This window comes from Cucumis melo, chromosome 10, assembly GCF_025177605.1.
Source record: "Cucumis melo cultivar AY chromosome 10, USDA_Cmelo_AY_1.0, whole genome shotgun sequence".
Classification (NCBI taxonomy): domain Eukaryota; kingdom Viridiplantae; phylum Streptophyta; class Magnoliopsida; order Cucurbitales; family Cucurbitaceae; genus Cucumis; species Cucumis melo.
The window spans coordinates 3,613,679-3,631,940 of NC_066866.1; the positions used below are offsets into that span (position 1 = coordinate 3,613,679).

General features: G+C 29.9%; 3 protein-coding genes across 3 annotated transcripts; 1 reads left to right on the forward strand and 2 right to left on the reverse strand.

The window, feature by feature from the left end:
- Positions 1–73: 73 nt before the first annotated feature.
- LOC103488980 (AP-1 complex subunit mu-2) lies at positions 74–4,944 on the reverse strand. The gene is made up of 11 exons (XM_008447952.3): positions 4,478–4,944; positions 4,093–4,239; positions 3,675–3,737; positions 3,383–3,559; positions 3,199–3,302; positions 2,456–2,563; positions 2,206–2,302; positions 2,004–2,101; positions 1,766–1,907; positions 1,554–1,676; positions 74–473 (listed from the first exon to the last, which is right to left on the reverse strand). The coding sequence occupies exons 1-11, from the start codon at positions 4,604–4,606 to the stop codon at positions 375–377; spliced, it is 1,287 nt and encodes a 428-aa protein (XP_008446174.1). The 5' UTR covers positions 4,607–4,944; the 3' UTR covers positions 74–374.
- A 1,421-nt stretch (positions 4,945–6,365) lies between these two features.
- LOC103489554 (lysM domain receptor-like kinase 3) lies at positions 6,366–12,456 on the reverse strand. The gene is made up of 10 exons (XM_051090881.1): positions 11,913–12,456; positions 11,061–11,300; positions 10,093–10,241; positions 9,882–9,971; positions 9,075–9,180; positions 8,691–8,842; positions 7,966–8,063; positions 7,736–7,874; positions 6,962–7,060; positions 6,366–6,809 (listed from the first exon to the last, which is right to left on the reverse strand). Exons 1-10 carry the CDS (start codon positions 12,454–12,456, stop codon positions 6,645–6,647), a joined length of 1,782 nt encoding a protein of 593 aa, XP_050946838.1. The 3' UTR covers positions 6,366–6,644.
- A 4,629-nt stretch (positions 12,457–17,085) lies between these two features.
- LOC103489553 (peroxidase 57-like) lies at positions 17,086–17,520 on the forward strand. The gene has a single exon (XM_008448783.2). The coding sequence runs from the start codon at positions 17,086–17,088 to the stop codon at positions 17,518–17,520; it is 435 nt and encodes a 144-aa protein (XP_008447005.2).
- Positions 17,521–18,262: the final 742 nt, after the last annotated feature.

Consider the following 18,262-nt stretch of genomic DNA (forward strand, 5'->3'; position numbering starts at 1 on the left):
CGATTGCCGATAAGGAAAAAAGAATTCAACAGCCAGCATTTGGAAAATGACAATGGTTATAACAAATTAAACAGATAGAAATGGAGCTAGTTGAAAGTAATATAATCAAAACAGAATTCAACCAGACCACCTAGTGTAGTAAAAAAGAAAAATAAAGGAAAAAGAAACCCTTCTCAGTTACTATGAACTTACAAAAGCTGCAATATGCTTCACAAACAAAAGAAGAGTAGAAAAACAGATTTTTTTTTTTCTCTTTTTCCCCACCAAATCCTCTACAACAAATTTTTAACTCATCCTGTGATTATTAACTGAATAATTCACGACATATGAACTCTGCAAAACGAAAATGTCTATAAATCAAAGTAAGTGATTTTTCATATGAGCCTTAGTTCATACTCTCCGGCCATTGTGATGTATCTCACCCATGGAAGAGCCTGGTACCCACTTTTCTCAATAATCTTCAGGTAACGAACCTACGAAATCATAGTACTGCACGTTAACATCTAAAATATCATATCTGTGTACTCCTAGTTTCATACTAATAAAGAGAAATATCAGATCTTCCGACGTTTATACTTATGCTACTCCAAAATGGTTGTATAATTCACCATGTTATCTTTATTCTCCACCAATATGATGTAAAAAACAAAAAGAATTGATCTTCGATCACATATTAGAGCCTTGAAACTAATTTAAGTCTACCAGATATAACTACGTTGACATATCTGACAACATAAACAACAGAATATATCCAAGATGAGAGATCAGGGGACCCACTCATAGAAACATAAAATCCAACAGTGGACGATTATAAAAATGAATTTGGATACCTTCCATTTCAGATTTGTTCACCTTTAGAAATGCCTTCGGGCATTAGTTGTGAACAAATCCGAGTTTTTCGGTGCATCAGAATTCCCTACATATCATAGGTATTCTTGTAATCATCCACACTCAGATTTTTTGTTTTATGCGTGGGGCCCCTAATTTCTAGGGCCTGAACCCGTTGTATACTTTAGAAATGCCTTCGGGCATTAGTTGTGAACAAATCTGAGTTTTTCGGTGCATCAAAATTCCCTACATATCATAGGTATTCTTGTAGTCATCCACAATAAATTTTTTGTTTTATGCTTGGAGGTCCTAATTTCTAGGGCTCGAACCCGTTGTATACTTTTTAATGACCAAAGGCACTTCCAAAGGTGAAAAAAATTCAGAATTGATGATGCTGGCATCGCATCATTAAAATTCCCTACATATTGTCTAAAATAGAAATTCCCTACATATTACAGGTATTTTTGTAATCGTCCACAATTAGGTTTTCTGTTTTTATAAGTGGAGCCCCATAATGTCTAGTGCCTGAACCCGTTGTGTACTTTTATTTTACTAGAAGAAAATTTTCCCAACTTTTCCTAAGAAAGTTTATACGGGGTAAGAATCGTTGTCCAGAATCGTTGTCCATCCTCTCAAGCAATAATAGAAATTTTCTTGCATGGAAAACCAGAGGAAAGAAAGAGGAGTTATCAGGAACAAACACAGAAATCATATGGAAGTGCTACCTGGATTCCAGAAACAGTGAAGTATGGTATCTCAAACTTTACACGAATTGGCGCTTTTCTCTCTGGAGTTGCCTCTTCAGATGTAATTGAAGGAAGGCGAAACTCTGCCCTTAACATATACTCCTGAATTTTCCAGATTAAGATCAAGAAATTTAGCTTTCATACATAAGTTAAGGTATAATTGACAGAGAAGCAAATAAAATTTTAAATACCTTGCCACCTGGAAACGATCTTATTTTCCAGCACAATGCATCATGTTCTGGTGCATAAGAAGCAGACCCCATTGAGGTCCGAACATTCGGGTTGGTGGCATCTGCTGGCACAGGCAACTCGATCTCAACATTTGTTGCAGTGCTGTATGATGAGTTTTTTATTGGTAAAAATAAACTAGGTAGATAAGATTTTTACTGAACCGCCTCAAAGAATAAATTAGAAGATATTTGAAAATACCTTCGCTCCTTGAACTGGCTCCTTGCTTTCACCATAATCTCAATACGACTTTTTGAATGTCTCTCAACTTGAGCTTCTACCCAAATAAGAGGTTTTACCTGTCAACAAAAAGAATGAAACACATCAAATAACGAGATGGAAGAAAGTAATGAATAAACCAATGGTGGACTTAGAAAATAGCATCTACGTGGTTGTATCAAACCTGGGTGCTCAGTCTATAAGTCATGAGATCAAAAGCTCCATCTGGAGGTATGAAGGATATGGTCCGATCATTTTCAAAGCGGGCCAAACGTACACACCTAAAGCCCGCCCAAAAAAAGCATTTGTGTACTTAGAGATGACATAGAAACTGGCAAAACACTTACATTATCATTTTTAGTTAATGTCGCCAACACAATACACAGATATCACTAGCACAGGAAAGTAAATGCACCATATGATTTGATACATACTGGTGAAATTTGATGTCTTCTAAATCAATAGCTTTTCCTTTTGTGGTTCGGCCTTGTGCTTCCAATAATACTCTATCGTTAAGCCCAAGCTTACACTCAGGCATACCACTACAACAATAAACAAAACCAAACCATAATTTCTGCTTATCAACCGGCAAAGATTCAAATGGAATGAGAAGGATATTATAAGAAATTACTGAAAGAAGAGACCGGAAGGAAAATAAATGATGGTTTCAACAATACCTTTTTTTAAAGGGAAAAAACAATTTCATTGATGTTATGAAATTACAAAAGAAGAGGGAGACCCGAAATAGGAGTTACAACAGAAGTTTCAATTGGAAAGGAGCATGGTAAAACTATAGCGGCGAAATAAGGGAAACATTTACACCAAGACACAACTGTATCAACTATAGCATCAAAAAATGAAGGCTTAAAAAATACCACTAAGACAATATTTACATGTTTCAAAAATCAACTCTTCTTCTAAGCTTTTTAGAATCATTAAACAGATTGTACATTCTGACTGGTTTAGTTTCCAATTTCAGAGTTTACTAAAACAATAGAAACATTTTCTTTTTTGAAAGTAAAAGAGAGCAGACTAATACAGGTTGTATGCATGTCTAGAAGACTCTTTTTCATTACCAGAAAAAGTACTTTTGAGGATCTTGTGTGCAATATGCAAGAGAAGAAAGTACAAGCTTATTCTGTGTCAAGATGTAAGTTTAAAAGCACTGTAAGCAGACCTTAAGTAAGTTCTCATCTTCAATGCGCCCACAACATCTGACCTAATTATTTGCCCATTACTGTTGACAAGTATATTAACACTCTCCACCACATCCAAAAATACCTACAAATAAAAACAGGGCATTACCTACTAAGCTTTAAACATCACAAAAAACCCAGCTGATTCTTTCAAAGAACACATACCTCATTCTTCTTGTAATTTATCCCTTCACTCCGCCAAGAAACTGCATTTGTTACTGCCATCGGTGGTCTCTGAGCAACTTCCATTCTATAAGCATCAGTCTTTATAAACTCACTAAGAATTTTGGCCTCGGTGTATTGAGGATAACCAAAGTCCATGATTTCATCAAGCAACTCATACTACAAAGAATATAAGTATTAATATTATCATTCACCACCTGACATAAGTCACAATACATATGGTGAACAATATAAGAAATTTATAAAGATTTGATCTGTGAGAGGCATATCTTACCACCACAACAAAGTTGTCCCTAAGTGATTCTTCTTCCAACTCTTCAAAATAATGCTTGAAGACCTGTAGCATAATGATTCACGTCAACTGTTTATTACTTTTCTTTCTCATCATGAAACATATTTTCTTGGAAGTCCTAAAAACTAACTAAAACCGATATATTTTATGAAGAAAACAAACTAGAAAATTCCTTCACATTTACCAACGAAATCGATGCTGAAACAAACTAACGGGGGAAAATTGTTCTCCTATTATTGACAGAAAAAGATCCTAAGTAGCCTGAAAGTTTAAGAAATCTTCTAAACCATGTAACTTCAGGAACTAAGATTATGTGAACATTGTTATATATCCAAATTAAACATGTTCGAAGTACCAAAATGCTTTGTTGGAGAACGATATGATCATATATACAACTTACATCAACTACTCGATGCAAAAAAGAAAGAAGACTTGCAGCATTGCAATTCTGTCTCGCAGCAACCATCAGGTACACATTATTGTGCTGAATGAACATGTAGCTTATACCATTATCGTAAACTACTGGATCTTGAGATTGCGGATCACCCTAACATCAAAAGATTTTGACAAAATCCATCAGGTAGAGATTCATATCATTTTATTTAGCCAGTTCCTTATTTAAATCTGCTTCCAAACGACATAAGAAAAACAAATCCGAAATGAAAACCACCAATTTCTCTAATTCAGTCGCATTTATCATCAATATAACTAAATCACTTGTCCTCAAAAGCGAACAAGAGTACGATTGTATGAGGAAGTGATAAAATAAAACAAAGATCCAGAACCTCCTTCTCGATGAGCTTGGTGAAGAAGCGTTCGGCCTGAACTGCCGAAACATCGCCACGATAGTCGCGCCAAATGAGAACACGCCCTTTGATGTCTAATAGGAACAGCGCGGAGGCGGCCCCCGCCATCGAATCAAATCAGAAAGCGGTCTGTAAATCACTAGTAGAAAAAATTCTTCCTCCTGGTAGCTAGGTTGTTGAAGGAAATCAAGGAGAGCATAAGAAATTGAAGGAGATCTCGCGATGTTCAGCAGAAGAATCAACTGGGTAAAACGGTAGATCTAGTTGAATCAATTCAACACATCGTCGAGCCAGAAACTTGTGTCCTCTGGATCCCGACGCTCAACCATTTTTACTACAAGACGATCTGCGGCAATTAGCTGTTCCTTCCAATGGCTGAGTTATTCTAGTTTGGAATTAAGAGTTTCTTTTTTCCTTCTCTTTCCTTTTTCTGATAAATAAATTCATTTTCAGCGTGTGAAAATGCTTTGAAAATTATTTATTCAATTTCTTGAGTTTACTCTTTTTTTTTTTTAATTTTTGTTAAAATTTGGTAACTAACAAAATTTAATAAATTTTTTACAAAAAGATATTTATAATTTACCACGATAGGCAAATTTGCAAGACACAAATAGGCGGTAATAATGTGCTATTTATTATTATTATTTTGATTTATTTTGTTATATTTAAAAACAATATTTTAAATTTTTCTTATACCCAATTTATTAGGGAAGGTTATGTTATATGATTGGGTTTATTAGACATGGAAAAAAATATACTAAATTTATATTTATTGGATAGATCGTTCACCCTATAAATTGGTATCTAGTAAGTTCGAGGTAGAATTGTGTGGTTGCAATGATTTATTATTTAAAATACTTGTTTTCATTTTTATTAAAATTTAATTTGGCAGTTAAAAAATTGAAATTCTAAATAATTATTATAAATTTTTTAAAGTTTAAAGATTTATTAGATATAAAAATAAAAGTTTATAATGACATAGAAATAATTCGTAAATTTAAGTGATATAGAAATAATTCATAAATTTACTTGATATAGTTAAAATATATGAATTAAATTTCTAGTTTGATCTTACAGTTTGATCAAAAAATTTTAATGAGTAATATAATCGTTTACATCGTAAATATTATAACAATTTAAGGAATAATAATATAGAATTATCACAGTTTAATGTTTTTGTAATTAAAATAATTATATCAATTTCTCAAAGATGGTGAATGTTTTATGTTCGTACTTTCTCTTCATGTCATCAACTACTACGTGCGTAGATATTATTAACAATGAAATGAAATGAAATATATAGTCGCTAATTTTCAAAAATTTAACACGCAAAAAACTAAATAAAAGTTACGCAATTTTAATTTTAAAACTACAAATTTAATACTATGAAATTTTAAATTTGTAACAATTTGGTCTTTTAAACTTAAATGAGGTAATAAATCCTAAATTTTTTAATTTATTATTTAATAAATTTATGAACTTTCTTTTTTAGTGTAATAGATATTTGCCGCATCGAGACTTTTTTAAAAAAATGATTTATTAAACATATAATTAAATTGAAATTTATATCTAACTTGTTAAGCTTTCTTCTTTCTTTCTATTCTAGAGCAAGCAAGATTTAAAATTTTCAATATTGTATTTCATGAATTTTTTAAATATGTCATAAATAATCTATTAAAAATAAAATTGAAAATTTGTGAATTTAATTTGACCAAAAAAAAAATAAATTTTAAGAAATTATTAAAAACTTTTCAAAATCAAGAGATTATTTTTATTACTAAAGTTAAAAGAGATTGAATAGAATAAAATATGGAAGAAGAATTAACCAGAGATAATAAAGATTAAGGATAAATACTATACATTAAAATTTAAAACTATAATTAGCCAACAAATTATTATTTCCACAAAACAAAAATTGCCAATTTACCACAATGCCAAATTTGCCAGTTTACTTTATTTCCTTCCTTCCTTCCTTCCTTCCCCTTAAACCCACATGTGATTTCTTCGGTACTAATTGGCAAAAGATGAACTCAATAAATTTAATTACAATAAACCTTCCTTCGTTTCACAAAATATCACAAAAGAAGAAGAGGAAAAAAAAAAGGGCAGGGGTAAATATGGAATTTGAGGTCGAAGGGTGTGAGAATCATCTTCCGGTGAAGAGGCCACTGAAAACCTGACTGTTACCGCCGAGTGAGGCTTCCCATTCGACGGCGGAGGTCATAAGCTGCGACAGCAAAGCAACAATTTCACGCATCTCCGGTCTCCCCACCGGATTTTCATTCAAACACCACGCCGCTATCTCTCCCATCTGCGCCCATCCCCCATTCATTCAACTTAACACTTTCATTTCACATTTTACTATTTTACACAATTTTTTTTTCTATTCCGATAAATAGATATAGACATTTTTTACAATTATGTGGAAATTCGGTAAAGATAAAATGATGGAAGCAAAAATACCTTGTAAACGTCCTCAATGGGGTAGCTTCCATGCAAATTTTCATCCACGACGGCTTCCAGCTCTGCCTCAGAGTTTTCCCCTTGGAATATTGAATAAATCTAAACAACATTGCAATACGCCGATTTTATCAAATGATGCATAGTGTATATCTCATCTAAACCTAATGCACAATAATAATAATAATTAGAGAAAATTACATTTTTTTTGTGGTTAGATTTTTTATATTGTTTCTATATTTTGTTCTTAATCTAAAGATGTTTATTTTTATTTTAGGTTGATTAATTCGTATGTTCGAGAATATTTCAATTTTCACCTATCATTTTTAGTTTTATTATAATTTGACTTTTTTTCTCTCAACATTTACCCTTTTAACTAATTAAATCAGGAAACTAATGAAAAAAAATGAGCTCTAAAATATAAATATTGAAAATTACGTAACAAATTGAAATAAAAGTTTAAACCACAAGAATAATATCGTAACATTTTGAAATTTAAAAAATAAATTAAAACTAAAATCAAAACTTAAAATTAAAGGTAATTATCATGAATGACTTTGGAAATAATATAAGGAAAAAAATGTTATAAATATGACAAAATCTATCACGTAATAATATTTTGTTATATTTGTAATTATCTTTAAAATTTAAAATAATCATGTAACATACTTAAAACGAGAAACGGAACCCTAAAACATATATTAAAAAAAATAATTTTTTTTTTCGTAATGATAAATTTAAAATTATAAAATAAAATTAGTTAAATCGAGAACTTACAAGCGTAATTAGTGATTTGGTTCTCTTTGGCTCTTGGTTTTCTCGAACCAAAGCTTTTCTCCCCGTAATTAGCTCTGCCAAAACCACCCCGAATGCAAATACGTCCGTTTTGGGTGTCACTTGCAGCTCTTTTACAGATCTTTTTACACAAATTCATGAAACAAAATTAGTGGTAACAGGTTCATATTTTTATAAATAATGAATCATTTGAAATTTATTTCTCTTCTTACTCTGGAGGGAGGTAGCCTGGAGTTCCGACTAGTCGAGTCGCTACAAGTTCCTCGTCGTTCGTCCGACTGAGTAATTTTACCAATCCAAAATCTGCAACCTGCAAAATAAAACAAATTGAAGTTGAGTTATATGCAAGTATTAGCACGATTAATCAACCATATGCATTTGTACTGGCTTTTTAAGTGTTCTTAAAAATATTTTTTACTTTTACTTAAAATTACTTTTTTAAGTGTTTAAAATTTGGTAGGGAAGGAATTCATCAAGTAAAGTCTAAAAAATGTAATTAATTTTTCTTTTTCGCATTTGATGATTAATTATATTGATTCAATAACCTAAGTATGTCGAGATAAAGTTGGTTAAGTTATACATATATGTGATAAATTGAATCTTATTCATCGTATCAAGGTTTAAAATATCGATGTCGACAAAAATTTAGAATTTTAGTTTTACGAAATGATTTATGGATATTTCTAGAACAATTATAAAATACAAAATATTAAAATGAGTAAATAAAAACGTTAGTACTTTCAAAATAAGAAATATGCTTATTTATTTATATTGATGACGTTTTTATACTTGTTTTTTTTTATGTTCCTAAACTTTTATGCGAAGCAATGAAGATGTCAAATTCACCTATTTATGTTGATGTCAAATTTAATGAAAACATGAAAATATTTATATCGACCATACACCATAAAATAATTTAATAGATAAAATATGTTACCTTTGCTTCAAGGTTTTCATCCAGAAGGATATTACTTGTCTTGATATCACGATGAACATATCGTGATTTAGTATGGTCGTGGATATACTCGATCCCCTTTGCTGTGTCTAGAGCTATTTGTGTTCTTGAAGGCCATGATAAAGGTTGGTATCCTAATGAAATCATAGGTAACTTTTCATAAGATTCCATAAAAATCAATATTGAATTAATTTATTTAGTGAATTTATGATCTTTGTGTAATTTGTTCAGTATAACAGAACAATCAAAAGAGGATCAAATCTTTTATTTTTAGCATGAAGGACAATGTCATTTACGATTAAATCAAGCTCGATAAAATTCAACTCAAGCCAATAAATGAAATTGAGCCAATGATATTTTGAATACCCCTTTTCAATGGATCATGTAGATGCTCACTAAGCGACCCATTCGAAACATACTCGTAAACCAAATACAAATGGTCATCTCCACTAGCATATCCTAAAAGCTCCACCTGGAAAACCAAATTATTATTTTTTTGATCATTTGACAAATTGAAATATTTTTAAAAATAACAGAATATTAAAACTATTTACAAAATATATAGCAAAATTCATTCGATCTTTTTAAGTTTTTTTTGTTACCACTTATGGGTATGGGTATATAAGCACACAATATAATGTATTCAAAATTAATCTAATAAACATTCTTTTTTATTGAATTAAGGTGTTCCTAGAATACCTTAATTAGTTTAAACCTTTTCTTTTTCTTTTTTGTTTAAATGTTTTTTAAATACTTTAAATAAATATTCAAATGTGTGATTCTATAATTAAATTTCATGTTTTATTTACTCCTTTTAACCATATTTCACACTAGATAACTCTTCAAACTTGACAACTTCACCTTTAAATTATTAATTTTTATAAGCATTTATATTAAAAAAATCGATTTTATTAACTAAAAAAAGACAAAAAAAGCCCACTCGATAATAAAACTGCTAAAAATATTTATAAATATAAAAAATATCATATTATACCACTATATTTATAAAATATTTTAAGTCACTTTATTATAAAAAGATAATTCTTATTAAAAATAGTAAAAAAATATAAATGATGTAAAGATAATAAATTTTACTAATATTTTATAAATAGTCTCGATATTTTACTATTTTTAAAAAATAACCCGACAAGGAATTAACGTCCGTAAGTTTACCACATTAATGTGATGGATCCTGCACAGAACCTTTAATTCTGCGAAGAACTCTTTGGATTTATTTGATTTCATTTTCTTAATTGCAACCTCCTGCAAATTAAAGAGGCAATTATAATTAAACTTTGATCTTTTTCTGTTATATATTATATATAATTAATGAAAAATTAAAAAGAAAAAAGAAGAAGAAAAAGAAAAAGAAAAAGAAAGAAACCTGTTCATTTAATACTCCATGGTAAACAGTTCCATATCCACCCTCTCCAATCTTACGAGATTCATCGAAGTTAGCCGTAGCCTCTTGGATCTCCTCAATGCTATAAATCAATGTTTTTTCTGATTCAAACCCTGATACTTCTGTCATAATATTGTTTTTACATTAACTATTGAAAAATTATGGTAAAGGATAAATTTACCGAAAATATTTTGAGATATTTCTAACATCGATAAACTTATACAAATATCTATTCATATCTATTTATGAGTTATGGATTGATACACGTGGGAGTGTAGAATATCTTTCAGTGAGTATTCAATCTAAAATTTATTTGAAAATGCTTAATTCTTGGCCTCTTTTTTATTATTTTCTTTTCTTTCCTTTTTTTTAATACAATCTTAGTCTTCATGTTTTTTTAGACTAATAATTTAGTATTTAATGGGTAAGATTTAATCACTTTTTTCACATATTTGATCATTTGTAATGATTTATCATGAAAAATTTAGTAAAAAGATTTAAACATAGATGAAGAGATTAATTTTTTAAAATGATTTTTAAGAGAAAAGAGCAAATTGTTACAAATTACAAAATATAAAGACCAAAATTGTTACTCGCTATAATTCAAAGACTAAATTAATTGTTACACACAAGTTTATAGTCAAAAGTATATTTTAACATTTTTAATGCGAGTTATTTCAAAATTGTTTTATATTTAAAATTACTCAAAACCCTATTTTTAGCCTCTCAAAATTGTTTATTTTATTTTTTACGTTTTTAAATGCACTTCTATAATATTAAAATTGACTTTGAATTATCAAAAATACTACAAAAAATACTAATTAAACATACATATTTATAAATATAGCAAAATATATTAAATAGCTATGCTTTGCTATACTTGTAATTATTTTAGTTCATTTGTTATATTTAAAAATACTCGAGATTAAAATATATAATTAGGTTCTGACCTTTTCTGGACAATGTTTTGTGAGCTTCTGATTTGGCCCTGGACAACGGATATTGAAAGTTGGATGTTCCGGTAATGCTATAACTCTTGGAATGATGTTTTGAACTTTCGAGCTCGTTGTTACGTTGGGACTTCTTCAATTTTCTCCTTATGAAGATGATAGCCAATGAGCCCAATGAAAGTAGTGTCAAAGTTGATAGCACTGCAATCACTATTGTCCATACATGTTTCTTTGTCGACCCTAATTCCACATAAACAGAGCATATAAACTCTAAAATCATCACTCTTACAACTTTTTTTTCTTCTAATTTACTGAACAAACAATCTAACGGTAACGGTACAAGACTGTAGGTAGGTTATTAAATTTCGATATAGATGATCAATATAAATTGAACTCTATCAAAGTCATGCCTCATATCTACAACTAGGTTAATTTAAGAGATTATCATCAAACATGTTACAATAGATAAAATTACTTTTGATATGTTTCAAAGTAATTTTGAAATGGTTAAAATCATTTTTGCTATGTTTAAAATCATCCTCAAACATCCGTTTATATTTAATTTCACACTTTTAAAATGTAAATTTGATATTATTAAAACAGTTTTGAAACACACCAAGCATATTTTACGGTGATTTTAACTCATTCTCAAACATGCCAATCACTTAAAATCAATTTTGATGATATCTATTTTGTTATATTTGTGAATATTTTTTTTATTAGTTTTATTATTTACAATATTTTGATGTAAAAATCATATTTAAAAGTGTATTTAATTTTTGAATTAATTTATATGTTTAATGTGTTCTTTTAAGTGATTTTCATCCACCGTTCCAAAATACTTAAAATTACCTTTGGTTGTTTGATACGCATTCTTGTACATTGGCACAAACAAAATCCAACCGGGAACGATCAACTCAGGGTCTTGAATCAATTTCGAATTCATACTATGGATTTCATCAGCATCAGCCCACAACGAACTTGCGATTTGGGATAAAGTATCATGCAGCTGTACCGTATAAGTCACCACGATTTTAGACTCGTCTTCGATGCATCCACACAACAACTTCACTCCAGTTACATCTCCAGCATCAAGCAACGGATCACCGAATATCCAAACTTGTCCGCTGTAATTTCGATTCGAAACGCCGCTCAAGGTATCGCCGATTCCCACTCTGAACGACGTGTCGTGAAAATACGCCGTTCCGGACACTCCGTCGGCCGTTTCGCACGAACACGGTGCCGTAATTAGGTAATCCTCAACTCCCTTGTGTCGAAGCGGCAGAAGCTGCGACGGATTGACGGAGTACGCGGCGGCAATTTCGATCTCCCCCTGCAACTCTTTGTTCACGTGATAAAACGAGGCGTCACATTTCTTTATTCTTGAACATGTCATCGGATACATGGTTTGATTAGATTCGGAGGCGGCGGCGGCAGGGTGGCAGATTATTGTTGAAGAACAAATGAAAATTAGTAGAAAGATTGAGGATGAAACGACGGCGTTTGAAGCCATGGTTTCTAGGAATTCTTCTTGTGAGGAAGAAAGAAAACAGAGGATGTTAATTTGATGCTCATTGAATGCTCTGTGTTAGTTATTTGGCATTTTTAATGAATTATCTTTTTTCTTTAATTATTTTTGTTTTTTATTTTGATGTAATTGGATATAACAACAAACAGCTAGAGCCATTGATTCTAACGGCTGACTTCAACTTTGAAGTAATTAATTGTATAAACAAATATGTTTATTTTTCATCCATTTTTTTGTTTGTTAATGGTATAGTTTTCTAACAGAGCTAGGGACATACAATTTCTCGTATGTTATAAAGTATTCGCAAATTTATAAAACGTACTATCGTGTTAAAAGATCTTACATCCATCATAAAACACGTTAAATATAATAACAATTAGTTTTCAAAAATAAAAATTTGAATATCCGTAAAAAAAACAAAGTAAAATGATCAATTTTGGACGGTGAAAAAAGGGATCCGTTTCGTACCTATTTTTCTATCTTAGTTTTTATTTTTTAGAAAACTATGCATATCAATTTATAAGTAAACTTAAGAGGTAATACGACCCTGTTATTATAACCGTTTCACTTTTAAAATCTTAGCTTATATACATTATTTTTACTTATCACACACACAATTAAACTGAAGTCAGGTTGACAATTTTGACAAGAATTCAACATATTAATTGTTAATTGGGAACAGTGAAAACCATAAAGAGGAAGTTGGATAAAAAAAATTAAAGACAAATAGTCAAGTTCTTTCACTAATTAATAATTTAACATTTACCATAATTACTGTTTGAGACAAAGATTATCTAAAATCATAATAATTACCTCTTACTAATGTAAATACTATTTAGGAATATTCAATTAGCTATGATAAAGACTATTTCTAAATTTCCAACTTATTATCATATTTACTACTTAAAGTTTATTATTGTTTTTAATTATTGACTAGAATGTTTACTATTTATTTATCAAAATAATTTAGTCTATACATCAAACACATACTATTATAACATAAAACTAAAATAATATATACTTCAAATACAAATTATTTTAATCAAAATATAATCTTTTTTTTCTTTTTTTAAGATTAATAATATATATAGGTAGAAGATTCATATAAATATATGGACAAAATGGTAAGGAAATTAAAACTTAAAAACATTTGATATAAAATATAAATAAAACAGAAAAATAAGGAGAGAGAGGACAGGGGATAATACGAAGCCAAAGAAAGAAGCCAAGAGCAAAGAGGTTGGTGTGTTGTGCTTCATCCTCTTGTCCTCCCCCTTTCTATCATTTTAATAATAAACAATAACATCCTAAACATTCTCGCACATTATTAGTCCATAGGGAGAAGCCGGCTGATGCCATTACATATATATATATATATATATTATATATAAGCTCCACGTGGCGTATTCTCGTTCTTCCTTAATTTTCTTGCTGTTTGATTCAAGAGCAGGGTCTGCCACTAGGAATCTATCCATCAACATCGATACATATGATAAATTATATCGATCCTGAATTAGTAATATTTGGGAGCACTCAAACACTGATCCTGCAAAATAGAGAAAGCTTTGTGGTTATGCACTGTTTTTAATTTGGTCACCAACACTTCATAATCATAAATTTAGTTTTAATATTGGATAAATTAATTCAATTGTTTCTAACTCAGTTCAACCCATACAAATAATCTTATTAATTTGTGGATCATAATCACATGCAATTTGCAAGTCCTTATTTTAACGATATGCTTTTATATAATATTAAAAAAATTGGTCATTAAACATAAAATTTAATTTTAATTTGTATCCAATATATGCTCGTAAATGTTCTTTTAAAAGGTAACATATGTCAAAAACCTATGTGAATCTTTATAAATTTATTCCTTTTGATTAAACATTTTTAAATCTTACCAACTTATTAACTACAAGTTTAAAACCCATTTGACCCAAATTTGAAAATTTTAAACATTAAACGATTGAGTTATTCATTTTTATATACAAGAATTCAACTATTAGTAAGGTAACTAGTTGAGACATATTTGATCAATCTTTGTCATTAAATTTGGTCGAGGTGAATAAATGTTCTATTCTCTTCTCGTAATAGTGCAAAGTATGTGAAAACTTTTTTTTTTCTTTCTCTTTATTTTAAATATAGTTTTCTTTTTTTTAACTTTTGTTATGTACAATCGCGAAATAAGGATTGAATATTTAATATCTATAAAAGAGTTTATATCAATTATTATTGGTCTAAGTTTTTAATTATCCTTTTTTAAATTGATAGGGTGGGAACTTATTGACTTAAAGCTCCCATTCCAGAAGGGAGAGAGAATAAATTCTCATCTACACTTTGAATTTTCTTTTATCTTTCTCTCTTTTAATTCTTTTCCATAAAGTACGATTTACAGCATTATCACATCTCAATCCAGTCTTTTTTTTTCCCAAGAAAACAAATCTAGACCAATTGTTTTAGTAATTTCTAAAACTTTTGATTATTATGGTTGGAAGCAGAGGTTAAAAAGATATGGCTAATAGATCATTCCAAGAGAAGTACTTTATTTTGAATAAATGTGTTAGTCGACTCGTAGGTGTAAAAGCTAAAGAGAATGGAGATCCATATATTCCTTTCATAAGATCCACAAAAACCCTAAAGGTTGGCTTTATTACTAGAGTCGAGCATGGAAGTTAACAAGGTCGATCATAGAGGCTGATTAATTCTAGAGGCCTTCATGAAGGCCAACTCATAGGATCGGTTATGAGAGAAAAATAATTGGCTAAATTAAACGTGAATTTGCATGCCCATTATATTTGCAAATTAGATAATTGCCAAAGTGAATAAAATCTGTTTTAACAAATCTGTTGAAACTTTAAACTTAACAACAAAACATGAACATTATTGGACAAAATACCACTAAAAAACTTGCCATTGTTGTTAAATAATTCCGACCAAAATGGAGGCTGACCGATTAGTAATGTTACTCACCTCCTTTTTCATCTCTTGTTCTTTAATCTTATCAACTACTTGTTATTCCTGGGCGAGTGATCGGGGACCGAGGGGCGCCATTTGCACCCCCGATTGTATCGTTATAGTTACCCTCAGGCTAGCTGAGAGAATCGCCGGCGAAGTTTCTAGGGCAGCGTTCAGACACGATCCAACTGTTACTGTTGCCCTCGCCTCCGTCCTTTTTTCCACGATTGTGTTGTTAATGTAAGTAATCTCTCGTCGTGTGGGTTTAATTCAATTTTTGTAAATAGCAATGGTTAGACTAATGGCCATCATGTATATCACCCTAGCTATGTAATAAGTTTTTCCTTTTGTAAATAAGTCTATGATTATTAAGCAGAAAAAACTTGGATGCATCAACCACACACTCTAATTGTGCTTCCCATTTTTCCTCAAACGCATAAAAAATAAATGAATCTAAATTAATTATTAGCCGATTAAACACAAAATTGAAAATAAAAAAACATGTTAGAATTTTAATGAAATATATTTTTCCTTGTTGATGTTTAAACATGAGTTTACAAAACTAACACTCCATTCATTTGTTAATTTAAATTTATTTAATTACTGGGATTAAAAAAATTGTCAAAAATAAAAATTTGACAAAATATTTACTCTATATAAAAAATAAAATAAAGTGTAATAAATTTTGTATTTTAGTAGTTTTGTTCTAATGTAAATAATTTGTCGATCTTTTCTATTTTCTAAAAAAATTTCTTTAAAAATGATTTTTTTTATATGTGTGAATCTTTAATTTTTATTAGATTGGAATCAAAGCTATATTTTTTAAAGAAAACAAACAACAAACTAATATTAGGACTAATCTTAAATTTTATTGAAACTATCAAACTATAAGGAGCCGTTTGAGACGAGAGTTATACAAGACTATAATAAGTACTATTTAAAAATCTCTATTTAGCTACACCAAAAACTATTTCAAAGCCACTTATTTAAAAAATCTTTATTTAGCTACACCAAACACAATTTCCAAGTCATCAATTATTACATTAGGTAAATTTGCTACTATTTGGGATTCATCATTTTTTTTCGCTACAACTTATACTATTTTTTTCTCAAACAAAAATAATTCATACCATAGACCCATAATATTATAATTTAAATTAAAATAATTTACTCATCATAAGTTAATGATAAATATTTATAATTAAATAGTTGTTATATAAAGAATAAAATTTTAGGGCGACTCGAATCCCGAGACTATGTTAAATCCACCGGCAAACGTAATACTCTGCAAGGAACAGAATTGATCGACCAAATCAAGGCCAGAATCGAGAAAGAGAGCCCAGGAGAGTTGTTTCTTGTGCAGATATATTAGCCTTCGCAACTAGGGATGCTACCTTCTTCTCCGGTATTCCATACTACATCATCCCGATCGGCCGTCGCCACGGTCTTTCATCCCGTGCTGTTGACGTATCTGGTAACCTCCCGACTCCAAATACGTCCGTCAAAGAGAGATGGTCGAAATATTCACAAAAAAAAGGTATGACAGTGGACGAAACGGTGGTCCTAATCGGAGCCATTCGATCGGAAGAGCACGATACAGTTTATTCTAAAACAGAATTTACAATTACAGTGGAACAGAATCTCCGGACCCTACCATGGATAAGGCGCCTACGGTTAGTATCCATCGGGCATGTGTCCGCGGCGAAATTTCGATACGGTGGAATTAGGAGATCGAAGGTCACGGCGAGGAGGAAGAACGTTCTATATGAGGCTATTAGAAGGATGAACGTTGCTCCGATCGGATATCAAGATATGGCGCGGGATCCGATGACGGCGGAGATTGTTAGGAGATTGGCGTTTGAACCGAGGATATGGAAGAAGAGTTTTACGAGGGCTATGGTTCGACTGAGTAGGGTCGATGTGATCACGGGAAATGCAGGAGAGATTAGGAAGAATTGTCGGCTTGTTAATTAAAAATTATTGGTTTTTTTTTTTATAATAATAATAATAATAATAATAATTATTATTATTATTATTATTATTATTATTATTTATTTATTTATTTATTATTATTATTATTATAATAAAATGCCACAACAAAATTTTAAAAAAAAGTGAAAAGAATTGGTTTTTCTAAAGTTAAAAAAATAGAAATAAGACAAAAGAATAAAATAAGATTAAAAAAAAAAAGATACATAAAGCATAAAATTAGAGGCAATGTCTGGTTCTAACAATGAAAAATCATTGGGAGTTAAAAAAGGATTAACCAAAAACACATTTGAATGTTTCAATCAAATTTATATAAGAAAATGAACAAAACAAAAATTATTCGAGGCTAAACCGATACCCTATAATCTCAAGCATAAAAAGTGTCCTTAACATCTTTCTCGTCACACCCAATTATATACATATGTTAGAGAACAAACTTATAAATAGTTTCAATCAACCACTTCATAAGAAAATAGTAAGTAATTTTTAAATGAAAAATAATAACGTAAGTTATGCTATATTTATAAATATTTTAATTTATTTTTCTATATTTATAAACAATACTCATTTTTTTTTAAATTATAGTAGATCGATACTATTTACAATGCATTTTTATTATTTAAAAATCTTTTTAAAAAAACTTTGATCTAGATCAATTATAATCAAATTAATTTCTATCTCTAGTATATAATATCAATTGTCAACATAAACTTAACTCAACTTACAT